Here is a 22923-nt window from a genome sequence, read left to right as displayed (position 1 = left end):
GTGAGTGCAAAGTGGGTGTAAAAGGCTAGCCCATGAGAATTGTAGCCCTTTCCACCCACTTCCTCATTTGCCACAGTTCTACACATGATACAAGGCAGTGGCGAATCAGGCCTATTGATTTTTGCAATGGTTCAAATATATAAAAAAATTATAAGGACAAGGTCTGAACCAAACCTGGACCCAAAGATCTCTGAACTTTGAGGCAGTTTAGCTCCAGATCCAAGTTTTACAGAAATGGAACTATCCTCTTCTTGAGCACAATGGATTCTGCTCTGACTCTGTGTCCAAGGGAGTCAGATAGCATTAGACTCTAGTCTCAAGAGAAGCAATGTGTCTCTGTTTTCATGATGATGTCTTCATGATGTGGAAGCCTTGTAACATTGTTTACTTAGGCAGCTGAGTGTACTGGCTGTAGTGCAAGAGCTGGGGATGGCAATAGTCTCTCACTTCCTGCAGTACATTGTGGAATGTCTAAGCATCTTATTAAATGACCTTCTGATGTTGCAAATTCTGCCTGGCTCCCATTTCCCTCTGTCACCATTTTGTCCCTCTGTGGAATGTTAATTTTAATTGGTACTTAACAGTATTTTTAATAATAGCACATGTTCCCCCAGCAGAGTTCATTGCATCTGTTTGTGTCCTCCATGCTTAAATTCTTTCCCTTCATAACTGTGGATATGTGCACTGCCAAGAAACCAACCCTGCTCTACTATGTGAATAAATTGTGTTCTTTGTCTTGTGTATGTAACACACATCCATACGTATTCACAAAGTTGTGCTTCCATGCACCGGCACGACTCTCATTGCAGGAGGTATAGAAGTATAGAAGTCACACTTTTTTTTGCTAGTTTGTTCTTTTATTTTTCTTTGATGTCTTATGGTCTAGTATCTAGGAAGTCTTGGAAGTGAAGGGAAATCAACCTAGACTATCTATTCCACAGCGGTCGCCCTCCGCCATTGTGTAGTATGATGTCCATAAGTGGAGCTAAAATACACAGCAATCCCATTCAGGGACACAAAAGACGTGGGTGCTTAATGAGGGAGACGTAGACAAGTATAACTTATATTGTCTGCAACATACAATTTGTAACAACTCCTAATACTTCACTAGTCATGAAATAACTCACTAAAGAACTGCTGAAATTTTGACAGAATATATGCTTGTTCTTGATGTAGCACTGGTAGCTTAAGGGTGTAATTTGTTGCTGCCGCTGATTTAAAAGCTATTCATTGTCCTTCCATAGGCCTATTTCTCAAATAACTGGGGAAGTGACTTTTCATCAGTACACTCACATGGCCACCTCGAATGAAAAAGAAGGATGGACACAAATGTTAATGCCATCACCTTTGAAAAAGCGAGAGACCAGATGTTGCCTGGTTTCTGCACGGGAAGGGGAGTCTTCAGGCAGGGGACCTTTACAATCCCTTGTCTGAACCCTCACACCGTGCATGTCAGCTGGCTACAATGACAGGGTCAGCTCCTGGGCTGCAAGCCATGCCAAAGGGAGTGAGGAAGGACAGAGACTGAGGCTATGTCTACACTGCAGATCTTAGAGCAGCACAGCTGCAGCTGCACCGCTGTACAGTCTCCCGTGTAGCTGCTCTGTGCCGACTAAACCACCCCCAATGAGTGGCGGTAGCTATGTCAGCACTGTCCACACCGGCACTTCTGTCAGTGTAACTTTTATGTCGGTCTGGGGTTGTTTGTTTCACACACCCCTGACTGACAAAATTTTACCCTTAGGCACCGACTCCGTGGGTGCTCCAGGGCTCCCTCCTGCCAGTGGTCCTGATCAGCGCCTCCTCCTCCCTCCCAAGGTTTCCCACCTGCCGCGGATTAGCTGTGCTGTGGCGTGCAGGAGGTGCTGGGGGAGGAAGGTGTGAGGGTGGGGTGCACTCAGGGGAAGGGGTGGAATGGGGCAGGAAGGGGCGGGGCAGAGTGGGGGCAGGAACAGGCAGGGTGGAGGTGGGGCCTTTGGGGAAGTGATGGAGTGGAGGCTGGGACTGGGGCAGAGCTGGGGGGAGCCCCCCCGGCACATTAGAAAGTCAGCATCTACGTTTTACTGATAAAAGTGTTAGCGTAGACATGACCTGACTTTCCCTCTGCACCAGCCCGCATGCTGTCTAGGCAGACAGAGGGGAACATGCTATGCCGTCCTTGGGGAGCATGCCCTAGGATTGCTCATATCGCACACCTGGGAGCACCAGCAGAATAATCCCTCCTGCAGCTCCCACTGGACTGATGTGGCTCAGAACTACCCCAAAATTGGATTTATGGCTAAAAGCCACAATGAAGCCCCAGCTGAGTTTTGTATTGGATCCAACGGCCTTTATGTTTGGCTACAGCTGAGAACAAGGTGGTGAAGCTTGGGGGAGGTGGGGTGCACACTTTTTTCAGAGGTGACTTTAAACTGCCCATGTATATTCCCGCCCCCCCCCCCATCCAATCCTGAGCTCCCAACACCACCAGAAGCCAGCGTGAGCCTATTCTGCCTGGCCGAGCTGGCTGTAAGGCCGCTTGGCTCCAGTGCAGTGGCACCAAGCGGCGCATAGAGTAGCAGAGGCAATATCATTAATTTCCCTTCTTTTAACAGTTTTTCTGCAATCTGAGTGGCAGTTGGCGCGGTTGCTATGTGGTACATGCCCACGTAGTATCCTGTACAGGCTGAAATATCATTGTCTGCCCCAACAAATATGCACTTTTCTGCCTCCAAACAACTCTCTGGATTAGAAGGTCATGCTCCTTTTGAAAAAAAAAAACAACCCAAATCAAAATGTCCCTCTATAGAAATAAAATATCAGGCAGTAAATGGCCCTCTATATAATATGAGAACTCTGATTAAAGCTGCTAAAAGGTAACCATGATTTCTGATGATTCAAACAGATTTTTAATTATGAGGCAGAAGGTATGTCTACACTAGAGACTTATGTCAAAACTTAACTTACTCCTGCCATGAAATTGACAAGACAGCTAACAGCTGATGTAAGTAAGGCAGTGTCTATACTGACCGCCTCGCCCTAACTACACCGACATAAGCCCTACACCTCTCGTGGAGGTCGAGTTATGATGTTGGTGTAGTAGGGCACTTACATCAGACGTAAGCTGCCTTACCTCGACCTAACTGTGTAGTGTAGACCAGACCTCACTTGGGAGAGTTCTAGTTTGATTGTTGGCCTCACGGCCTGTGCCCCAGCATGTGGAGTGCTGCTGTTGGCTCACATTGTTAAACCTCTCAGCAAGGGTCTGCTTGCAGCTTTTATCACTGTAGAACAGGGAGCGGTGGTTAGCAGTTAGAATGGGCACTAGGAACCAGGACTCTGGGTTATGCTTACAGCTAGTTCACTGACTCCACATGGGACTGAGGCAAAGCTCATACCAGGGGTTCTCAAACTGGGGGTCGGGACCCCTCAGGTGGTCACAAGGTTATTAAATGGGGGGTCATGAACTGTCAGCCTCCACCCCAAACCCTGCTTTGCCTCCAGCATTTATAATGGTGTTAATTAAAAATACTTTTTTATATATTTTATATGAGGGGGGTCGCACTCAGAGGGTTGCTATGTGAAAGGGGTCACCAGTACAGAAGTTTGAGAACCACTGGCTTATACATTCTAGGCTTCCATTTACCACTTTATGAAATGGGGATGATAGCACTCAACCAGTCTGAAAAGGGTGTTGTGAGACATAATTAATTCATCTTTGTAATTAGCTAATGTTTATAAAGCATTTGGAAGATCTTAAATACTACTGAATGTAAGTGCTAAATATTTAAAGTGCTTTGAGATTGTTGGAGGAAAGGACCTATGCATTATTATAAGTTATTTTCTGAGGGAATTTTGTTTTTTCTAAAATAGAGCTAATACAAAATTGAGAACCATAAAATAGTCAGTGGTGAATTACCAGGGGAAGGAGAAGGGAATTTATAAGTTTAAGGAGAGGAACCTAGGGAGAAGGAGAGAGAGACCAAAGGGGAGAGGAGGGGTGAGGGGAAGGAGAGGGGGGGAGGAGGAGGGAGGAGAAGAGGAAAGGGGAGAGGGGAGGGCAGGAGGGGAGGGAGAAGAAGGAGGGAAGCAGGAATGAGAGAGTTATAGACAAAGAAGGAAAGAGAGAAGAACAACAAGAAGGGAACAACAAAAAGATGGAGAAGAAGAGGCAGAGACAGAAAAGGAATTACAAATGATTGGATATATAAGAGACCTGGATGGAAATATGACTGGAGTGATGGATAGCAGGGGGGTAATGGGGAGATGCAGGACAGGCAGGGCAGTTGCATAGGGGGAAAGAGAGAGCAGTATGACTGAGAGTGATGAATGAGATGGCAGAAAAAATGAGGAGAGAAATGAAACAGCAGAAAAAGTGAAAGTGGATGAATAATGGGTGAGGGAGGAGGACCAATGTGGAGGGCGAGGTAGCCAGGCCAGGGGATGAGGTCTGAGAGCCTCTGGGAGGGACCAACAACAGGCTACAGAGCACATGAGTGGTTCTAGGCTGAATCAAATTAATCAATCACCATCTTCTGAAGTGCACATCACACAGACAATCATCTGGGAAAGTCCAAAGGCTAGGGGACAATTTAGAGGTTCTGCTGGGCTGGAGGAAAGGGGAGGAAAGCAAGCTCTAGTGGAACCTGGGGAAGAAAGGAATAGTGGAAGGAGAGGAGACAGAGAGTGAGGGGGAGAGGGTGGGCAGGATGAGGAAAGGGACAAGGAGAAGGAGACCTGACAAGAAGAAAAAAAAAAAAGACAGAGAACAGAGAGAAGGAGGAGAGAAGAAAGAAGGAAGACAGAAAAGGGAAGAAACTGGGGGGACCCTGGGAGAAGAAGCAGAAGGGAGGAAAACAGGACGGGAAAGGAAAGAAAGGAAAAAAAGGAGGAAAAGGAAGAAAATATTGCGATGTGTAGGAAGAAAAAAGAAAAAAAGCAAAGTTAAAGCTTAAACACAGCAAAACACTCATCTTGCAAACACAAGAAAACAAAACAAGAAAAAAACAAAAAAAACAAACACAAAAAGGAGAGAGGAAGAAAAAGGAGAAGACAGTGCACAGAAAGGGCAGGTAAAAATCAGGAAGGCCAAATAAATCTTTAGGAGATGTTAAGACAGGAAGAAAAAGAAGAGAAGAAATGTTAAGAAAGGAAAAGAAAGGAGGGAAATGAACAAAAGGAAAGGAAAGGAAAGAGGGAAAAGTGACAGAGAGGAGAGGAGGAGAGTAGATGTGGAGAGCTTTAGTGGCTCTGCTGCACAGACTTTTTTTTCAGACAGCACACAGCTGCACTCTCTGCCATGGGGGCTCTGCACTCTGCAGCAAGGTATGGAGGAAGGTAGCCAGGGGCTATTTAGGAAAGCTGGTTGAGCGAGGTCAAGGGGGCGAGGGCCGGCTGCATCCGAGGGGTGCAAAGGGCTGAGTTGAGATGATGAGTTGGCAGAGCCATTGGGAGAGAAATGGCCATTATCTCTGAAAAGATGGCATGAATGGGAAAAAGGAAAAAAAAAAAAAAAAAAAAGAAGGAAGAAAAAGGAAGAAAAAGGAAGAAGGAAGAAGGTCAGTCCAGTCACAGAAAAAGTCATGGAACAGTCCCTCAAGGAAAATCTCTGATCAATCCAAGAAAGAAGAAAGGAGGGAAACAAAGGAGGGGGAAGATCAGGGGGCATCAGCATGGACTCACTAACCAAATTGCCTTCCTGCCTGCTATGATAACTTAACTGGATGGGGAGGATGACTGGGTGGATGGGATTCTGGACTTTGGCAATTTTTGGACTACAGTCTTGCTTTTTTTACAGTCTCCCAGTTTTTTTTGCCAGCAAGATGATGAAAATGTGGGTGGGATGGATAGGGGTAAGGTGGAACTAAATGATGCTAGATGGTTGCTGGTAGTGATCAATGATTCCATGTTCAGTGTCTAGTTGAAGGCCAGTGGAGTGCGGGGCCGGCTGGGTTTATTTTATTATCTGTTTTATTCTTCATTCTGGAGGGATGTGTGGACTGCACCCTTAGCAAGTTTGCAGATGGACACTGACTGGGAGGAGGGGTTGAGGGGCTGGAGGAGGGGGGAGGAGGTAGGATTAGAGGAGAGGGATAGACAAGGGAAAGGGAGGAGGAAATCATCAAGGACATCAGCCAGCACAAGCAGAGGAAGAATCCCATGCACTGCTGCAGACTAGGCACCAACTGAGACTGCTGCAGACTCTGGCCAGGCAGCAGTTCTGGCAGCAAGGGAAAAGAAAGGGAATATTGGGAAACAGTGTGCCAACAGTGCAGAAAGCTTGCCTTGCTGAAGGCTAATGGCATTTGGGGTTTTGTTTGGGGGCAGGCCAGCAGGCAGAGGGAGTGATCGATTGATCTCTCCAGCACTGGTGAGGCCTGAGTACTGTGGAGTACTGTGTCCAGTTTTGTACCACACCCTAAGGAAAGGGTGGGAGAATTGGGAGAGAGAGTCCAAAAAGGGCAAAAAATGGTTAGGGGGTGCTGGAGCATGGGAACTGGGATGGTGGATTTGCAGAAGAGAAGAAAGAGAAGAGAAGGGGGGGGGATTTGCTGCTGCTTTGGGGCTACCTGAGGGGGGGGGAAAGAGGATGGATCTAGACTGTAGTCAGTGAAGATGACAGAACAGACAAGGAGTAATGAGGAGGGGGAGGGGGAGCTGGATATTGGGAAAAAAATTTTTTTCACTTTTAGGGGTAGGGAGTGGTGAAGAACTGAAGGGAGAGGTAGGGAGGTCCCTCCCTCCTTAGAGGTTTTTTTCAGGGGCTTGACAAAAGCCCTGGCTGGGATGATTTAGTTGGTTGGGGTCCTTTTTGAGCAGGGGGTTGGACTAGATGACCTCCCGAGGTCCCTTCCAACCCTGAGATTCTATGATTCTATGATTCTATGATTTTCCATTGGTTGGAAATGTGACTAAAGGTTCTGACCATTAGCAACATACCAATCTTTCACAGCTTGTATCCTTGACCCATAAGGACCTACAAGCTGGCGGAAGCTGAAAGTGAAACATTGCTTTGTGGAGGCAAAAAATTGGTTTACATGCTGTGGGTTTCCTATTCATGCTATGTGGTTAATATAAAACCTTGTTTTCCTTTGAGCACATGCATAAGGCACCTCACCCAAGGAATTCTCAAACTTTAGTAGAGCACTAACCAGGTTTTAATAGACTGTCATGTGGCCCACTCCCTGTCCTATTTATGGACATGCCAGATCACTGTGGTGGCTATAGCAATTGCTTTCATTGAAAGATGATACTAGGAAAGTATTTGGGTATTTCTAGCTGATTTTGAAATCAATGGAGCAGCTGTAAATAAGGAAGGGAAGCCAGCACCATGTGACCAGCCAGTCTCCAGTAAAGTCCTTGTAGACCGCAGTTTGGGAACATCTGATCTAGACCATTTCAGTGTTGTCTGTATTGCAGAGTTTGCTGGCCATCAGGACTTGGTGTAAACTAGCTCAGTTTTCTTTCCAGACAAATATTTTCTAGACTTTTAGGCTAAAACTCTGAATGAGTTTCTTCCCTGCTGGTGTTTTGAGATGGGTGATAGTGGATGACTGTTATTACTGCTCAGTGTCAACAGTATTGGTGAATGCTTTGTTTCTTTTTTATGTGTGTATGTCTGCAGCCACAGAAATGTGCGATAATAGAATATGTAATAATTATTATATATCCAGACAAAATTGACATTCTCACATTGTTAAGATGGGACTGCTGAGTTTAAAGGTCGAAAGTTAGGCCTTAACTCCACCACTTTGTGCCTAGAAATATAGTTGATATCAAAGATATCTAATATTCATAGACCTGAAGGCCAGAAAGGACCATTAAATCACCTAGTCTGCCATGTATAACAGAGGCCTCGTCTACACTAAAAAGCTAGGTTGAAGAAAGCCACCTTAAGCTGACCTGTTAATGTATGTGTCTATGCTACCGGGTTCTTTACGCTGACCTAAGTCACCTCTAATGTCGACGTCTGTAATCCACCTCTGTGATAGGTATAGCGCTTAGTTCAATTTTCATGGGTCGACTGCGAGGTAGTGCAGATGCAGCGTTGTGTAATTTGACTTAATTGGTCTCCAGGTGGTGTCCCACAATGCTCATCTTTGACCCCTCTGGAGATCATTCTCAACTCTGCTGCACTGCAGCCAGGTACACAGGAAACAGCTCCTCCCCTGCTAAAGCCCTGGGAACTTTTGATTTCCCATTTCCTGTTTGATCAGCATTGGAAGCATGCCAGCTTGAGCACAGCTGATTATGGAGACTACACACCCCAAACACGCGCCAGCTTGGTCTGCACAGAAGGTGGTGGATGTGATGTTGCACTCCATGTGATTTTATGAAAATATGCTAATGAGCATGAATGTAATGTAACTGGAATATGCATCATGCAAAAGGTCTCTTGTAAGGTATCATTACAAAGCTTATAATCTACTGAGTGTGTTCATCCTATTTGTATGAATGTATCATTCTTGTATCTGAAACTAGGGCTATAAAATATAACTCCAAGGTCCTATTGTAGTTATGCAAAGCTGGGCCATTAATGGTGGTTTAGAATCTTGATGACTCCCATCAACAAGGACAATTGACTGTAGATGGCTCTGTTTACTTGCAAGCCTTCCTGTAAGTCAGGTCAGGAAGAATGAAGGTTGGGGGTGTCGCAGGACATGTGACCATGTCACCTGGTACTGGAATCCATCTTAAACCTGGGGATTTTCCATTTAGAAGGACGAGTGGAGACCTAAAGAGACAAAAGATTCCCGCCTTGTGCCAAAACTATATAAGGAAATGGAACAGAACAAAACGGGCTGCACCCATGAGAAATCCACTAGCTACAACCTGAGCTGGAGCTAACAAGAACTGTACCAGGGAAAGGATTGGGCCCAGATTAGGAAGGAGTCTAGTTGGTGAAAGAAGTTTATTGGAGCATCTCTGAGAGTGAGATTTACCTACATTCAGTTTCCTACTGTATTAGGCTTAGACTTGCGTATTTTTGTTTTATTTTGCTTGGTAACTTATTTTGTTCTGTCTGCTATTACTTGGAACCACTTAAATCTACTTTTTATATTTAATAAAATCACTTTTACTTACTAATTAACCCAGAGTAAGTAAGTAATTCCTGGGGGAGCAAATAGTTGTGCATATCTCTCTGTGTTAAAGAGGACGAACAATTTATGAGTTTGCTCTGTATACGCTTTATATGGAGTAAAATGGATTTATTTGGGGTATGGATCCCATTGGGAACTGGGTATCTAGGTGCTAGAGATAGGAACACTTTCTAAGCCGTAGTCAGTTAAGTCTGCAGCTTTTGGGGGACGTGGTTCAGACCTGGGTTGGTGTTTGCAGCAGGCTAGCATGTCTGACTCAACAAGACAGGGTTCTGAAGTCCCAAGCTGGCAGGGAAAACAGGCTCAGAGGTAGTCTCAGCACATCAGGTGGCCAATGGGGTCTCTGTGACCCACCCGTCCCAATGGATCTCATCACTGTGTGGGGAGAAGAGTCCGATCCAGCAGAAGAAATGCTGACATCTATGCAAAGATCGCTCGTGGAATGGGGGAGAAGGTCTACACGAGGGACACACAGCAGTGCCGTGTGAAAATAAAAGAACTTCGCCAAGCGTACCAGAAGCCAAGGGAGGCGAACAATTGTTCTGGTGCTGAACCCCACACATGTCGGTTCTACAATGAGCTGCATGCAATTATCGGGGGTTATCCTACCTGCACCCTCACAAGCAACATGGACACCTCACAGGTGTGTGAGTCTAGGGACAACAAGGAGGACGATATGGTGGATGAGGAAGAGGAGATGGAGGAGAATGGGAAATAGGTGAGCGGTGGATCCATTCTCCCAGAGAGCCAGGAAATATTTTTAACCCTGAAGCCCGGGGGGGGGGGTCACAGGACATCACGGTGGCCAACTGTGATGCCGGGGAAGGCACCTCTGGTGAGTATACAGTTACAATCAAAGTCCAGTTAAACTTTAGCGGGCACACACATTTGGTGGTATTGCATGTTTACTGTGAAGAAAAAGCGAGGTGCTGTGATTCTCTGCTTACATTTTGTAGTGTAGACAAGCCCAGAGGCCATAGAATTTCATCTAGTTACCCCTGCATTGAGCCCACTAACTATTGTTTTACTAAAGCATCTCTTTCAGAAAGGCATCCAGTCTTGATCTGAAATCTGCTAGAGATGAAGAATCCAGTTCCAATGGTTAATCATCCTCACTGTTAAAAATTTGTCTTATTGAACTTGTTTGGCTTGAACTTCCATCTGTTAGTTCTTGTTATGCATTTCTCTGCTTGGTTAAATAGCCTTTTAATACACCCTTCATTTTCTCCCCATGATGGTACTTATACACCATAATCAAGTTCTCTTTATCTTCTTTTCGATAAACTAAACAGATTGAGTTCCTTAAGTCTCTCACTATAAGGCTTTTTTTCCCTGCCTTCAGATCATTTTTGTGGCTCTTCTCTGCACCTTCTCCAATTTGTTAACATTGTTTTTAAAATGTGGATACAAAAACTGGACGCAGCATTCCAGTATCAGTCTCAGCAATGCTGTAAAGAGGTAAAATCACCTCTATTCCTGCTCACTACTCCCCTGTTTACACATACAAGCATCACACTAGCCCTTTTGGTCACAGCAGTGCTCTGGGAACTCCTGAATTGTATGTCCTCTATAACCGCTAAGCACTTTTCAGAGTTGCTGATTTCCAGGATACAGTCCTTTTTTCCCCTGTAGGTATGAGCTGCATTTTTTGTTACTAGATGCATTTGCTTGTATTTAAACTCATTTTCTTTGAATGGGTCCAGCTTACCAAATGACCCAGATCATTCTGTATGGCCACCCTGTCTTCACCATTCTTTAACATTTACACTTCAGTGAGATCTACAAAACAAGTCAAATTTGAACTTTCTAGCTTTATTCGTTTCTCAGTTAGCCTTATGCAAATATCTCATTGGAACAAATAAGGAAGAGGCCATTGCTTTGACACATGCATAAATCAAAAATAGTTCAACCAATTTTGCTCAAACATTAATTACAAATTTACCTTTGGGCTTAGACCAAGTATGGAACACTTCAGCCATGAAAGAGTTTGTCTGAGGATGTTACGAGCAGTTGGAAAAGTGGCAGTAGAAGGAATTTATAACTCAACCTAGTGGGTGCTTTTTTTTAACTTGACATGATATATAATATGGCAAAGGTTTTCAAACATGGCTACTTAAGATTAGGCTCCTACATCCAAGGATCTAAGGGTGGAATTTGTAAAGCACCTTAGTGACTTAGAAGTATACCTCTACCTCGATATAACGCTGTCCTCGGGAGCCAAAAAATCTTACCACATTATAGGTGAAACCACTTTATGTCGAACTTGCTTTGATTCGCCCGAGCACGCAGCTCCCCCCCACCATGGAGCACTGTTTTACCACATTATATCCGAATTTGTGTGTTATCAGGTGGCGTTATATTGAGGTAGAGGTGTATAAGTCCCTTCACTTAGGTATTTTTGAAAATCCGAGGAGTCTAATTTTAGGTACCTATTTTTTTAAAAAAAAACATGTTATATAAATAACATACATTAAAAATATGTACATGCATGCATGAATATGCACACAGAGGCTTATTTTGTTTGAATTAACTCTGTCCTGCCCAATTCCAATCTGAGTAAATTTCATCTGTCTACATAAATATCCACAACAATTTTAGTTGGGTAAATTCTAACCTGTAGTGTTAAGCAGTGATGTGGTCCACCCCACAGATTGATACATTTCAGTAGTGGGTGAAGTGATCTGTGAGTAATTTTTCTTTTCTTCTCCAACAGTTTATGAGGTGGTGACTGTGACAGGAGATGTACGAGGAGCAGGAACTGACGCCAATGTCTTTGTTACTCTCTTTGGAGAATTTGGGATCACACCGAAGACTCATCTTACCAGCAAGTGAGTATTAGAGAGAATTGTATAATCCTAAGGGCCACTCTGCATTCAATAATTTGTATTGCTTTTGTTGAAACATAATAGTATTTTGCTGATAGATGCAGATGGAACATAGCCTAAATATATGCAGATTTTGTAAGGAAAATGCAGATTCATACTATTGGATATTTCTCACTCCAATACCCTACAAACCCTCATGTGTAAGGATGTTCTGCAGACCATACTTTGTAAGGTCCAACCCTGCAATTTGCTGAACACTCTCATTTCCCAGGAAGTTAGATTGGAGTGAAGAGCACTCATTGCCTTGCAGGTCTGGGCCCTGTATGCCTTGAGTGCCTACATCTCTTTCACGGACAGTTCTGTACATCTGCCATGGTAACACCTGTAGGGTTCTTGGTACATCCTGACTTCTTCATCACAGTATTGAAATGAAACGGCAATATTTTCTCACCTGGGTGCCTAAAGTTAGGCTCTTGACTCCATATATAGTCACTTGTGTATGTAGCCTGTTTTTCATAACTGTTGACCACCCACAACTTCCAGAGAAATCATCGGAAGCTGCATGTGCTCAGCAACCCAGGGCAGAAAACGTTGACCTGTGCTGTTGAAAGTTATGGTCCTGAACATTTGTATGGGGCATGGAATGTAAAGGGTTAATGCCCTGGCCTACAGATAAAGGCCAGCTGTCTGGAACCAGCAAATAAGAGTTAGTGGATGAGGAAAGTATGGGCCAGACATTCCTCTAGTGTAAATCCATTGATTTTGATGGAGCTGTGCCAGTGGCCACCAGCTGAATGTGTAGATCTGCACATAAAGGAGATGTTTCAGAACACTGTGAATTTTTAAAAAAACAACCTGTTTCTGCTTTATGGGGCCTGACACTAGGCTGTGGAAGGCTGGAACTCATTTTTGGAAAGAGCTAAGAACAGTCAGGGAAACCACTGCAGGGGTCTTCACCGACATTATTAACTTGCAGTTAAAAAACAGCATGTAGTTTTCCTTATGGCACAGCAGACTTGTGAGACTAGAGTTTTATTTGAAATATGGCTGTTCCATATTTCTGGGTCCTGTTCATAATATCCATTTTTTGCCCACTGGCTCTCTTTCACAGAGGAGAGAGCAATCCAATGTAACGGGCACTTCACTGATAACTCATAGGCTCCTGAGAAAGCTCTTTGACTAATTTGGGTTTTATTACATAAGCATCTGAGGGCAGGGTTTGAAATTTGTGTCACTAATGTAGACATGTACAGTTCTGTGCATATGGTTGCATGTGCAAAATTGCTCCCACTGACGGAGAGTCTATTTTTTGAAAAACTATTCTACAAATTCTTCTTATTAGTAGCAGTATTTATTATTTGTATTACTCAGTCTCTCAAACTAAGAATGAGAGTTCTTTGTGTGAGGCTTTGTACAAGTGTGATGGCTGCCATCTTGGCCAGCACAAGGGGCTGAACCAGGAATATCCAAGGTAATAGCATAAGCTGCTACAGTTTGAGCTAAGGACTCAGAGCCCTCTAACTTATCCAGTAACAGACTCATATCATTCGTGGATTGACTCAGACAAGAATCTGTAACACTCTCACCAGTGGGTTACACAAGTGCAGTGACAGTCCTTGCCCCAGAGAGCTTACACGCTGAACAGATAACACAAATAGTAGGGGAAATCGAGGCACGGGCCGTTGAAGTGACTTACCCAAGGTCACACAGTGGCTGAGCTGCAAATAGAACCCAGAATTCCTGCCTTCCAATCTAGTGCCTTATTCACCAGATCATATTTTTTTAAAGCCAACTATAGAGGGGAGGGATAGCTCAGTGGTTTGAGCATTAACTTGCTAAATGTAGGGTTGTGAGTTCAATCCTTGAGGAGGCCATTTAAGGAAGTTAGGTAAAACTCTGGCTGGGGATGGGACTTGCTGAGGTCCCTTGTGAGTCTGTAATAATTTTGATTTTAAAACCCAAGAGAAACCATGCTGTTTGCCCCTTTTGAAAATTATTGACTCTGAAGAGAGAAAATATTTTTGATTTTTTGAGCGTTTCACTTGATTTGGAGTTCACAGTGCTCCAGCTGAGATTCCACTCAGTCCGATTGCTTGACAGGGCTATGCTTTACCTGGATCTAATCAGACTAACATGTGCCGATAACAAAATTGTCTGCAATATTAAAATATTATTGCTCAATAGTTTCTAACTTCCCCTTTGGCAGAACAATGTTTTAATAGAAAAAATATTCATTTGCCTTACCTGTAGGATCTAAAGGGGATTATTGGTTTTATCTTTCATTATGCTTGCTAGTTTAGTTTTGTTGCAAATGTATTTCAGAAAATACTAACCCTCTGTTAATGTCATACGGTAACTTCACATTTTCTCCGTTTCTACAGCACCGACAAGAGGTACCTGAAGCTATTTTAAATTTTATCCTCAAAAGAGCTTCTCTTCCCAGTGAAGCAACTCAAACATGAGACTCTGTAAAGAAAAATGATATGGGAATGGTAATGAAAATACATGAAATTTCAGACCTGTTTGCCATATTTTATATTCTGAAATCACTACTCACAGAGGTGTTTTGTTTTGACTATTCCAGCCATCATTAGCAACAGCAGTGAGAACTTGCTGTGTATATATTTATCTGAGCCCCCTAATGCATCATATCTCTTATCCATAGATCTCAAAGCACTTTACAAGGTAGGTATCATTTCCCCCATTTTACAAGTGGGGAAACTGAGGCTACAAGGTGACTTGCCCAAGCTCGCAGAGCTGGTGAGTGGCAGAAGTGGGAACAGAGCCCAGTTCTCCTGACTCCCCCTCTGCTGCTCTACCCATTGAACGCTGCTGCTCTCCCATTACAGCACTCCTATCTGTCTTATGGTAATTGGTAAGGCCATTAAAGGCACCTGTTTTACCGTGAGTTTTCTCCTGGTCAGCTTTTAGGTGAGAATGGGTATGTCTGCAGAGCAGTTAAAGACCCGTGGTGGCTGGCCCATGTCAGCTCACTCGGGCTTGCGCTGTGCGGCTGTAAAATAGCTGTGTAGATGTTTGGGTTTGGGCTGGATCCTAAGATCTGGGATCCCAAGAGGGGAGGGTCACAGAGCCCAAGCTCCAGCCCAAGCCTGAATGTTTACATTTCAATTTTACAGCCCTGCAGCCCAACCTCTGGGAGCCTGAGTCAGCTGACTTGGGCCAGCCAAGGGTCCTTAATTACTGTGTAGACATACCCTTCGTTGCACTGAAATGTTGTTCTGCTGGTGGCCTTGGAAAGAATCCAAAACACACTTTAAAAAAAATACTGCATGCCCTTTAAAGAGGAAGCGAAGATATCCCAATAAAAATGCTGGCTATTTTTAAACCCATGGTGACCTTAAATGAGTTACAAGTTGTGTAAGTCTTCGCTGACACTCTAGTTAATGATTTTTCCTTCCAGAAGCATTAGTTGTATTTCTCTGAATGAAAGAAAGAAGAGATGGTGGTGGTTTTACTGTACGATTGGCATAAGTATGACTCTGTTCAAAAACACTGTGATGGTGTCTAGCATTATCAACTTCATCCTTGTTATAGAGGAAAGCAGAGGGCTAAGATGGCTGGAAATGAGAGTCATAGCAAACAAGCCTTTTGCATTCTGAGGTTCTTAAAATGTAGTCCCCTGGGAGATAACCATTTCTACCCTGACTACAGTTTTCCACTCATGGTTTCCTAAATGCTAGCTAAAATTTCCAGCACCTATAAGCAAATGCTTACAGAATTGTGGTGGTTTATCAGGCAAAAACAAGAGGAAATTATTCCAGATATAGGTTGCTGTCCTACTGTTTAATCGATTAATCTTTTCTCCCAGATATGAAGTGAGCAATGGAGTAGCCAGACTGCCCCTAAATGTTTTACTCAACTTTGTGAATATGGCAAAAGGATGGAATCTCATGCATCTTCCAACTAGGAGTTTATATAGAGTTCACTGATGAAATGACTGCAAATGCATGACATTTTATACATATTTATTTTATGGCATAGATGATATGATAAAAAGATAAAATACCATGCATTTCCTGATGAAGGTACTACCATTTCAGCTTCTGGTTTAGCACAGGGGTGGTTTTTTTTGTGATTGTGTGCTGGTAGTGAAATACATGACATTTCAGACCTTTTTGTCATGCACACATGCCTGCAAAGTAAAATTATGACAAGACATGACAAGGTGATGAAATATCATGTGTTTTTAACATTTTGTCCAACAATAAGTTAATTGTAAAAACCTACATGAATTATCATACTGACTTGTCATAAAAACCATGAATTCTGGAAATGGAAGCTTCCAGAATCTTTCCAGTATAATGAAAGAGAAGTTTTTTCATCCCATTAAATAGGGTTAAGTCGTGTCTAGGATCTTCACTATACTGGGCCAAATTCTTTTTTCTCCTACAGCTCTTTTGCACGTCTTTTCCAGCACAAAGCAGATGTAAAGCTGGTGGATCTGGTATAAGGAAAATTTGCAGGTGGCAAGGAGTGAGTGTCATGGCTTTGTGCTGCTGGCATCAGAGCCCCACCCTAGTAGGTCATGGCTAGGGTCATGGCCATAACACTGATGTGCTCTGGCTGCTGTGGGCAGCTGGGAGAAGGCTGGAGTAACCTTGAGGATGGGTTGTTCGCACAGCCCCCAACCATGCCCAGAACCAAAGAGCATCTTCCCAAGGCAGGTCCTGCACTCAGCGCAGCTCAGTCAGACCCAAGCACAAGGTAGGGTGACCAGATGTCCCGATTTTATAGGGACAGTCCCAATATCAGGGCTTTTTCAGATATAGGCACCTATTAACCCTCACACCCTGTCCTAATTTTTCACACTTGCTATCTGGTCACCCTAGCACAAGGCCACTGTAAAAAGTTTGTCTTTTCATGGGTTTCACGGTGTGTTTGCACACTGACTCTGACTAGCCCCAGATTCAGAGTCAGCAGTCCCCTGCCTTGCCTCACAGAATTATGGCAATTCTCCTGCCTTCGTCACCTCCCATAGCTGTTCTGCAGGTGTTCCCTGTTCCCAGGGGCGTCCTCTGCAGCAGCGGTAGAATTCTGAAGATCCTCCACTAATTTTTCCTGTCCTTAGCCACCTTTGCCCAAGATTCGGTGCACTGTGGCCTCTACAGCTCTTGGGCTGAGGATGATGGGATGGGATAGACTAAATAAATCACATCACTAGGGTAGCAATGCTGCTACCACTAAATGTTTTACACCCCAGTGTTTAGCTAGCTATGTTATTTTTGTTCATTAAATTACAATCTCACAGTTACCCAGTCCTATTTATGACAAGTGGAATATATATTCATGTATTTTTTTCTAAATTTTTTAAATGGTTTAGCAATTACTGAAGCAACTTGAAGCAAAGGTGAAAGAACTGTTCCTGGCTAGGAGCAGATTGGTAAGTGATAGCTGGGTTGTTGTAATATTAATGAGATTGAAGGTACTGTGGATTGATTTAGTTTTTTCAAATATGCTGCAGTTTTTGAATTGGCAAACTCTTCTACCTGGTCTTGAATTACCTTCACACAAGGCTTTTCTGATTCACAGTCCAGTCAAATAAAGATGAATTCAGGAATATCTACACATTGGGCCAGATCCTCAGTTGATGTAAATCTCTATAGCTCTACTGAAGTCAATGGGGCTACACTGAATTAAATCAGCAGAAGATCTGGGGTGAAACCTTACTCCCATTGAAGTCAGTGGAAATGTGGCCATTAACGTCAGTTGGGCCAGGATTTTACTCTTGGTTTTTATTTAATAACTATAAAATAAATCAATACATGTAAGGAAGGGAAGACAGTTAACTTCAGTAAATACATTAACCTAGAAAGTGTTATCCACGGTTTTTCTTAAAATAAGAAAAATCAGCCTATTTTGCATGGCCCATGAAAAGCACAGCTAGAACAATTCTCCAGTCTCCAGCAGGCTTAGAAACACTTGTGCAAGAAAAGGGACTTGACTGACACATTTTTCTTTTAATAGCTCAAATTGTGCTGTCATTCACACTAGTGCAATTCCATTGCATTCAGTAGAGTTGATGAGGTGCTGCAGATTAATACTGATGTAAATGTCAACACAGTCTGGAGTTATATATTTCATATTTTTTTTCAAAAGGGCATTCTTGCTCTTTCACCCACAACTTTTTGCTAATCAATAGTCATTGTTGTACGCCAAAAACTACATGAAAAAAATGTTAAGGTTGTGAAGTCTAGTACTCAAAAATTAGGAAATGCCAGATTTCAAGTTACCTATGCAACCTTAAGTTGATCCCTCTAATGCATATGCATTATGATGATGTCTTCAATTCAGTAAACAACACCTGGGAGCTGCAATTGCAGGGAAGGTCTTGCTCAGGCCATGAATCCTTGGGCACATTCTCAGTACAGATAGAATCTTTGAAGAATTCAGCAGCTAAATTCTAAGAAGTTTCTACTGAGCATGTGCAAACAGACTTTTTCAAAGGTTTATAGATGTGGCCAAAGTAGTGTGTGTTCTCATGGAAATAACATTATACATATCACTGATGTAAAGGGGAACACTCTACCAAATTTCAATTCTCTACTCCAAAGCATGGAAGTGGTAGAGCTTCTTAATAAAACATTTGCAAGACTATTTTCAACTTGGCATTTTTCAGAAATTACTGAAGCATGCTGAAACATTCAAAAAACAATTCAGCCTGAAGCTAATAGCTGTCTTAGGAAATTTTGGCTCAACTGATGAAAGTATGGCAAAGTTGTAAGAACTGAAAACAGGGTCTTATAATGGGTAGTGTTGAGCAACCTTGAGTATAGGTCCTAAATTTCTAAAGCAAATAACCGATATACAAAATACATAACAAGAACATCACCATTAACCCCTCATTGGTCTTAAAAGTAAAAAATCATGACTTATAGAATGTCTTCTATATTTGTACAGTTTATTCATTCGTTTCACAACAATATCAGCCTAAAAAGTCACATTACACATTACAATAACAACCTTAACTCTGACCCACAAGACATACATTGAAAGAGCTCATAAGCTTGTGTTGTGGGTCAAAGTTAAGGTTATTGGAACATGTAATGTGAACTTTCAATCACTGGGTTTTCACACATCACTACTGTTAAATGAAGGTATGGGCTGCAAGGGTGATAGAATGTTTATTTGTTACCTTAAGTCATCATTTCCATGTTTTTTAGGTTTAGATGTAAATCAATCACATTTTTTGTGTAGCAGTTAACACCAGCAGTCAATTACAACACTTGACTTGCTGGCACTCTCGCTTTGGCCTTTAGCCTCTGCCAATTACTTTCAGCACCTGTGCCAACTGCTGCAGCCATGTATAGAACATATTTGGCAGCTGAGACTTAAGGGCTGAATTCTTGCATTAGCTTTTCTAGCATAGGCAGCTAAGGCATTGAATTGGCTTCTTAAATGGATTGTTGGCAAGTCCTCTGTTGGCTGTAAAACAATTTCTGAGCTATCATAGATTTAGCCTAATGCTGGGCTGTCATGTCCTACTGGACACCATCTCCTCTGTGTTCTCGCACACTTTGATTGCACAGAATTACATCCTTGTAAGTGTGACAATTACATCATTGTGCAGAAGCCAGGCAGCAGGGTTTTCATGCTTTGTTTAAACAATTTGCTTGGCCCCTGCCATCTGATGACAGATTATTCCTAGCAAACAGGAAATAATGTCCTTGTCATGTGGATGCTTGTCAGGAGCGAGGGAAGCTCCCTAAAAGAGGGGTGGCCACTGGCGCCCCAACCGTGGCCCTATCTCCGCACCGCCCCTTTTCCCCTAGCCCCCATCCTCGCGCCTTCCCTTTCCCTGAGGAACGGCCCTCCTGTTTGCATCACAAACTAAATATGAGTCAACAATGTAATATTGTTGCAAAAGAAGTGAACATCATTCTGGGATGCGATAGCAGGAGTGTTGGAAGCTTGTCTCTCTCACCAACAAAAGATATTACCTCACTCACCTTGTCTCTCTAAAAGCTTTGATGACAGATTTGAAGGCCAAAACATCTGGATTATTCATCCCTCATGGAAGGACAATAGTTACCTTGCTTTAGGGTGCATCCACACTAGGAGAAAAGGTGCTCTCTTACCACATCTTAGCTAACAAATGTAAAATCCTGCTGTGGACAAGGCAGTTTGTAGTTTTCACATGGAAGTCGAAGAAAACAATAGGATAGAGCCTATGGCTTATCCCCACCAGCTAGCTCATGTAAGAACTGTACTGTATTGTGCCTTGTCCACAGTAGGTTTTTACCACATTAGCTAACACATGTTATAAAAACACCTTTTTTTTTTCATAGAAAAGGGCTGAGAGTTGATCTGTATCACCTACAGTACCTTCTAGAGTCATTTCTACTAGAGGTTCTTCTAAAACATCAATAGCAGCTATAACAAATAAATGACAATCAGAGTTAACAAGAGTAACAGAGTTACTGCTAAGATACTAAGAAGATCTCTGTGCTAATTCAGCAGAGCAACTCTTTAATTTATCCCAAATTTATATCTTTAATAATAAGAATACTACGGACTTCGATTCAACCTTTCCTCTATGATCTCAGAGTGCTTTTACAGATTATTCTATGAAGGTGTGCAAGATGAGGGGGAGAAGGGAGGGTTCATGATGTATGCAAAATACATTGTCAGGTAAAATGTGCATCAGAAATATAGTTTAATTTATCATTAATCCACTGATTTTTGCCTTTCTTTCAAAGCTAACATCATTCAGTCTACTACATTAACAGTAAAGACTTTTGGTCCTATTCCTATACCTACCTACTTTAGCAATAGGTAGTAATTTCTGTATGTTCCTAGAGGCTAAGCTTTGCAAAGGATTGTTATTAGCTGATTAAATAGGGAAAACAATTTCCCATAAATGTCCAAAATTTCAATTTCTTATGTGAATTTTGATTAGGTAATAATCTCAGTTGTTTCATCTTTGCATCCCACACACATTAAAACACTTGAGATATGTACTAGTTCTGAAGGTGAATTTTGAATTGTATATTTGACTGTAAAATTTGCAATTTTCACTATGTTAATTAGTAGCAGATCACAGAGTATTGGTTCTGTGTCCTAACTGGGTAGTTTATATAATTAATCCTGTCAAGGTTCCTTCCTCACTCTGAACTATAGGGTACAGATGTGGGGACCTGCATGAGAACCTCTAAGCTTAACTACCAGCTTAACTACCACCCCCAGACTATTTACTGGGTTGTGACAGGCCATAAACATTTACAAATGGGTCCTGAGCCCAAAAGGTTGAGAACCACTGCTCTAGTCTGACCTTCTATGTGAGAGAGGCCACTGGACTTCTCTGAATGAATTCCTGTTTGGTTGCTTTGGATAACAAATGTATTTGAGAATTTCATACTCTACTCAGTGAAATTAGTTGCATACACTATCAATTGTGAATTATTCACTCAGCTTTAGTTTTTATATGATTACCCACTGCGTTACAGTCTCAGAAATCTGGAGCTGCATTTTCAAGTCAAGTTTTCCTCTGCTTCAGTTATCACTAGAGAGCTTGGTAATTACAGTCCCCCGTGACTACATTATCTTATAGTCTCAAACTCCTTAGTGATAATAGGTCCAGGAATTTTCTGCTGTCACTTACAGTCTTGATGGGTCTGTAGCAGAGGCCCACAATAATTTCTCCTTTACTTTTTATTTTTTGTAACTTTATGCAAACTAGTTCACTAGTTGGAATTTCCCCCGCACTGTATTTAAGCAACTCTAATAAGTACAACATTATTTGTTTTTTCCTAAGCATTCAATTTCAGTTCTTTGATGCTATGCAATCAGTTCAAGGGCCGGGAGACTTTAAATGCTCATTGAATTCCACCCACAGTTTAACAATTACATTTCCAGCAGTTTGTCTCCCGTGCCACAGACAGTTCCAAATCCCTTCACAAGCACCTTCAAGACAAGTGATGCATACACTCTGAAACCACTTGAGGCAGTGAGCACAGACACATGCTCTTTGCTGTTTAAACACCGAGTTTGCGTTCTGCATCTTGAAACTGCCGTATCGCGCTTGTGTCACAAACATAATGAAGTCACATGTAAACTTGATACCAGCAGTATTCAGACATTTAGTGTAGGGTGACCAGATGACCCGATTTTATAGGGACAGTCCCGATTTTTGGGTCTTTTTTCTTATATAGGCTCCTATTACTCCCCACCCCATCCCGATTTTTCACATTTGCTGTCTGGCCACCCTAAGTTAGTGTTGTCACGTGAATGCTGTAAATCAGCAGCAATTCAAATTAGTCTGCTAAAAGCTTTTGGACAATTAACTGCAGTTGATACTTTTACATCATTGCTGGAGTACGTTGGGAATCTGCCGTACCATACTGATCTCCAGGGCATGAGCAGGAAGATGCTGCTGTCATTACAATGTTCACTCACCCCTGGCAAACTAATTGCCTTGCACTTGCTGACTGTTTTCAGTTTGACAGCCAAGCTGCGGTTGAGGGAAGCTCTGCTGGGTTTAATTGTCTCTTGCCGTAGTGTTCTGGCAAGGTTAACTCTTTTAGCCTCTTTATGTAGCAACAATGGGCTAGCACAATATGCTCAGTATCGGTATTGGGGGTGACAGCTACACATGTATTTGCAGAATACAAAACAGACAACCTTTAAACACTGGCACGCAGACACCCTAAAGTGGCGAGGGAAAAGATCTGAGCAAAACTGGATGCTATTGCTCAGATTATTCGTATTCGTTGGCTTTCTGAGGACAAGTTGCTTGTCACTGCAGCATTGCTATGGTGATGTGCTGTAGTTTTTTGTCTTCAAATAGGATGACTGCTTTTTGTTGTATATGTTCATTAGTATTACAGTGGAACCTAGAGTCCCAAATCTCGACTGGGGCTGCATTGTGTTAGGCGTTGCAGAAACCGAGGAAGAGCCAGTGCCTGAAGCCAGACAAAGTGTGCATGGAGAATACAGAGACACCGAAGGATGAATTGACTTGTTCAAGCCACATCAAGGTCACTGGGAGAGTGGGGAATGGA

General features: G+C 42.7%; 1 protein-coding gene across 2 annotated transcripts in view; it reads left to right on the top strand.

The window, feature by feature from the left end:
* Nucleotides 1-22923, top strand: part of LOXHD1 (lipoxygenase homology PLAT domains 1) — a 289434-nt gene that overhangs the window by 71171 nt on the left and 195340 nt on the right. For both annotated transcript variants that reach the window (XM_039545016.1, XM_039545015.1), the window contains exon 8: nt 11794-11908. In XM_039545016.1, coding sequence (XP_039400950.1) covers nt 11794-11908 — 115 coding nt within the window. The remainder of the gene's footprint in view (nt 1-11793; nt 11909-22923) is intronic.

This window comes from Mauremys reevesii, linkage group 6 (genome assembly GCF_016161935.1).
Source record: "Mauremys reevesii isolate NIE-2019 linkage group 6, ASM1616193v1, whole genome shotgun sequence".
Taxonomy (NCBI): Eukaryota; Metazoa; Chordata; order Testudines; family Geoemydidae; genus Mauremys; species Mauremys reevesii.
Note: the sequence above shows the minus strand (reverse complement) of the source record. Positions and strands in the feature narration are given on the sequence as shown.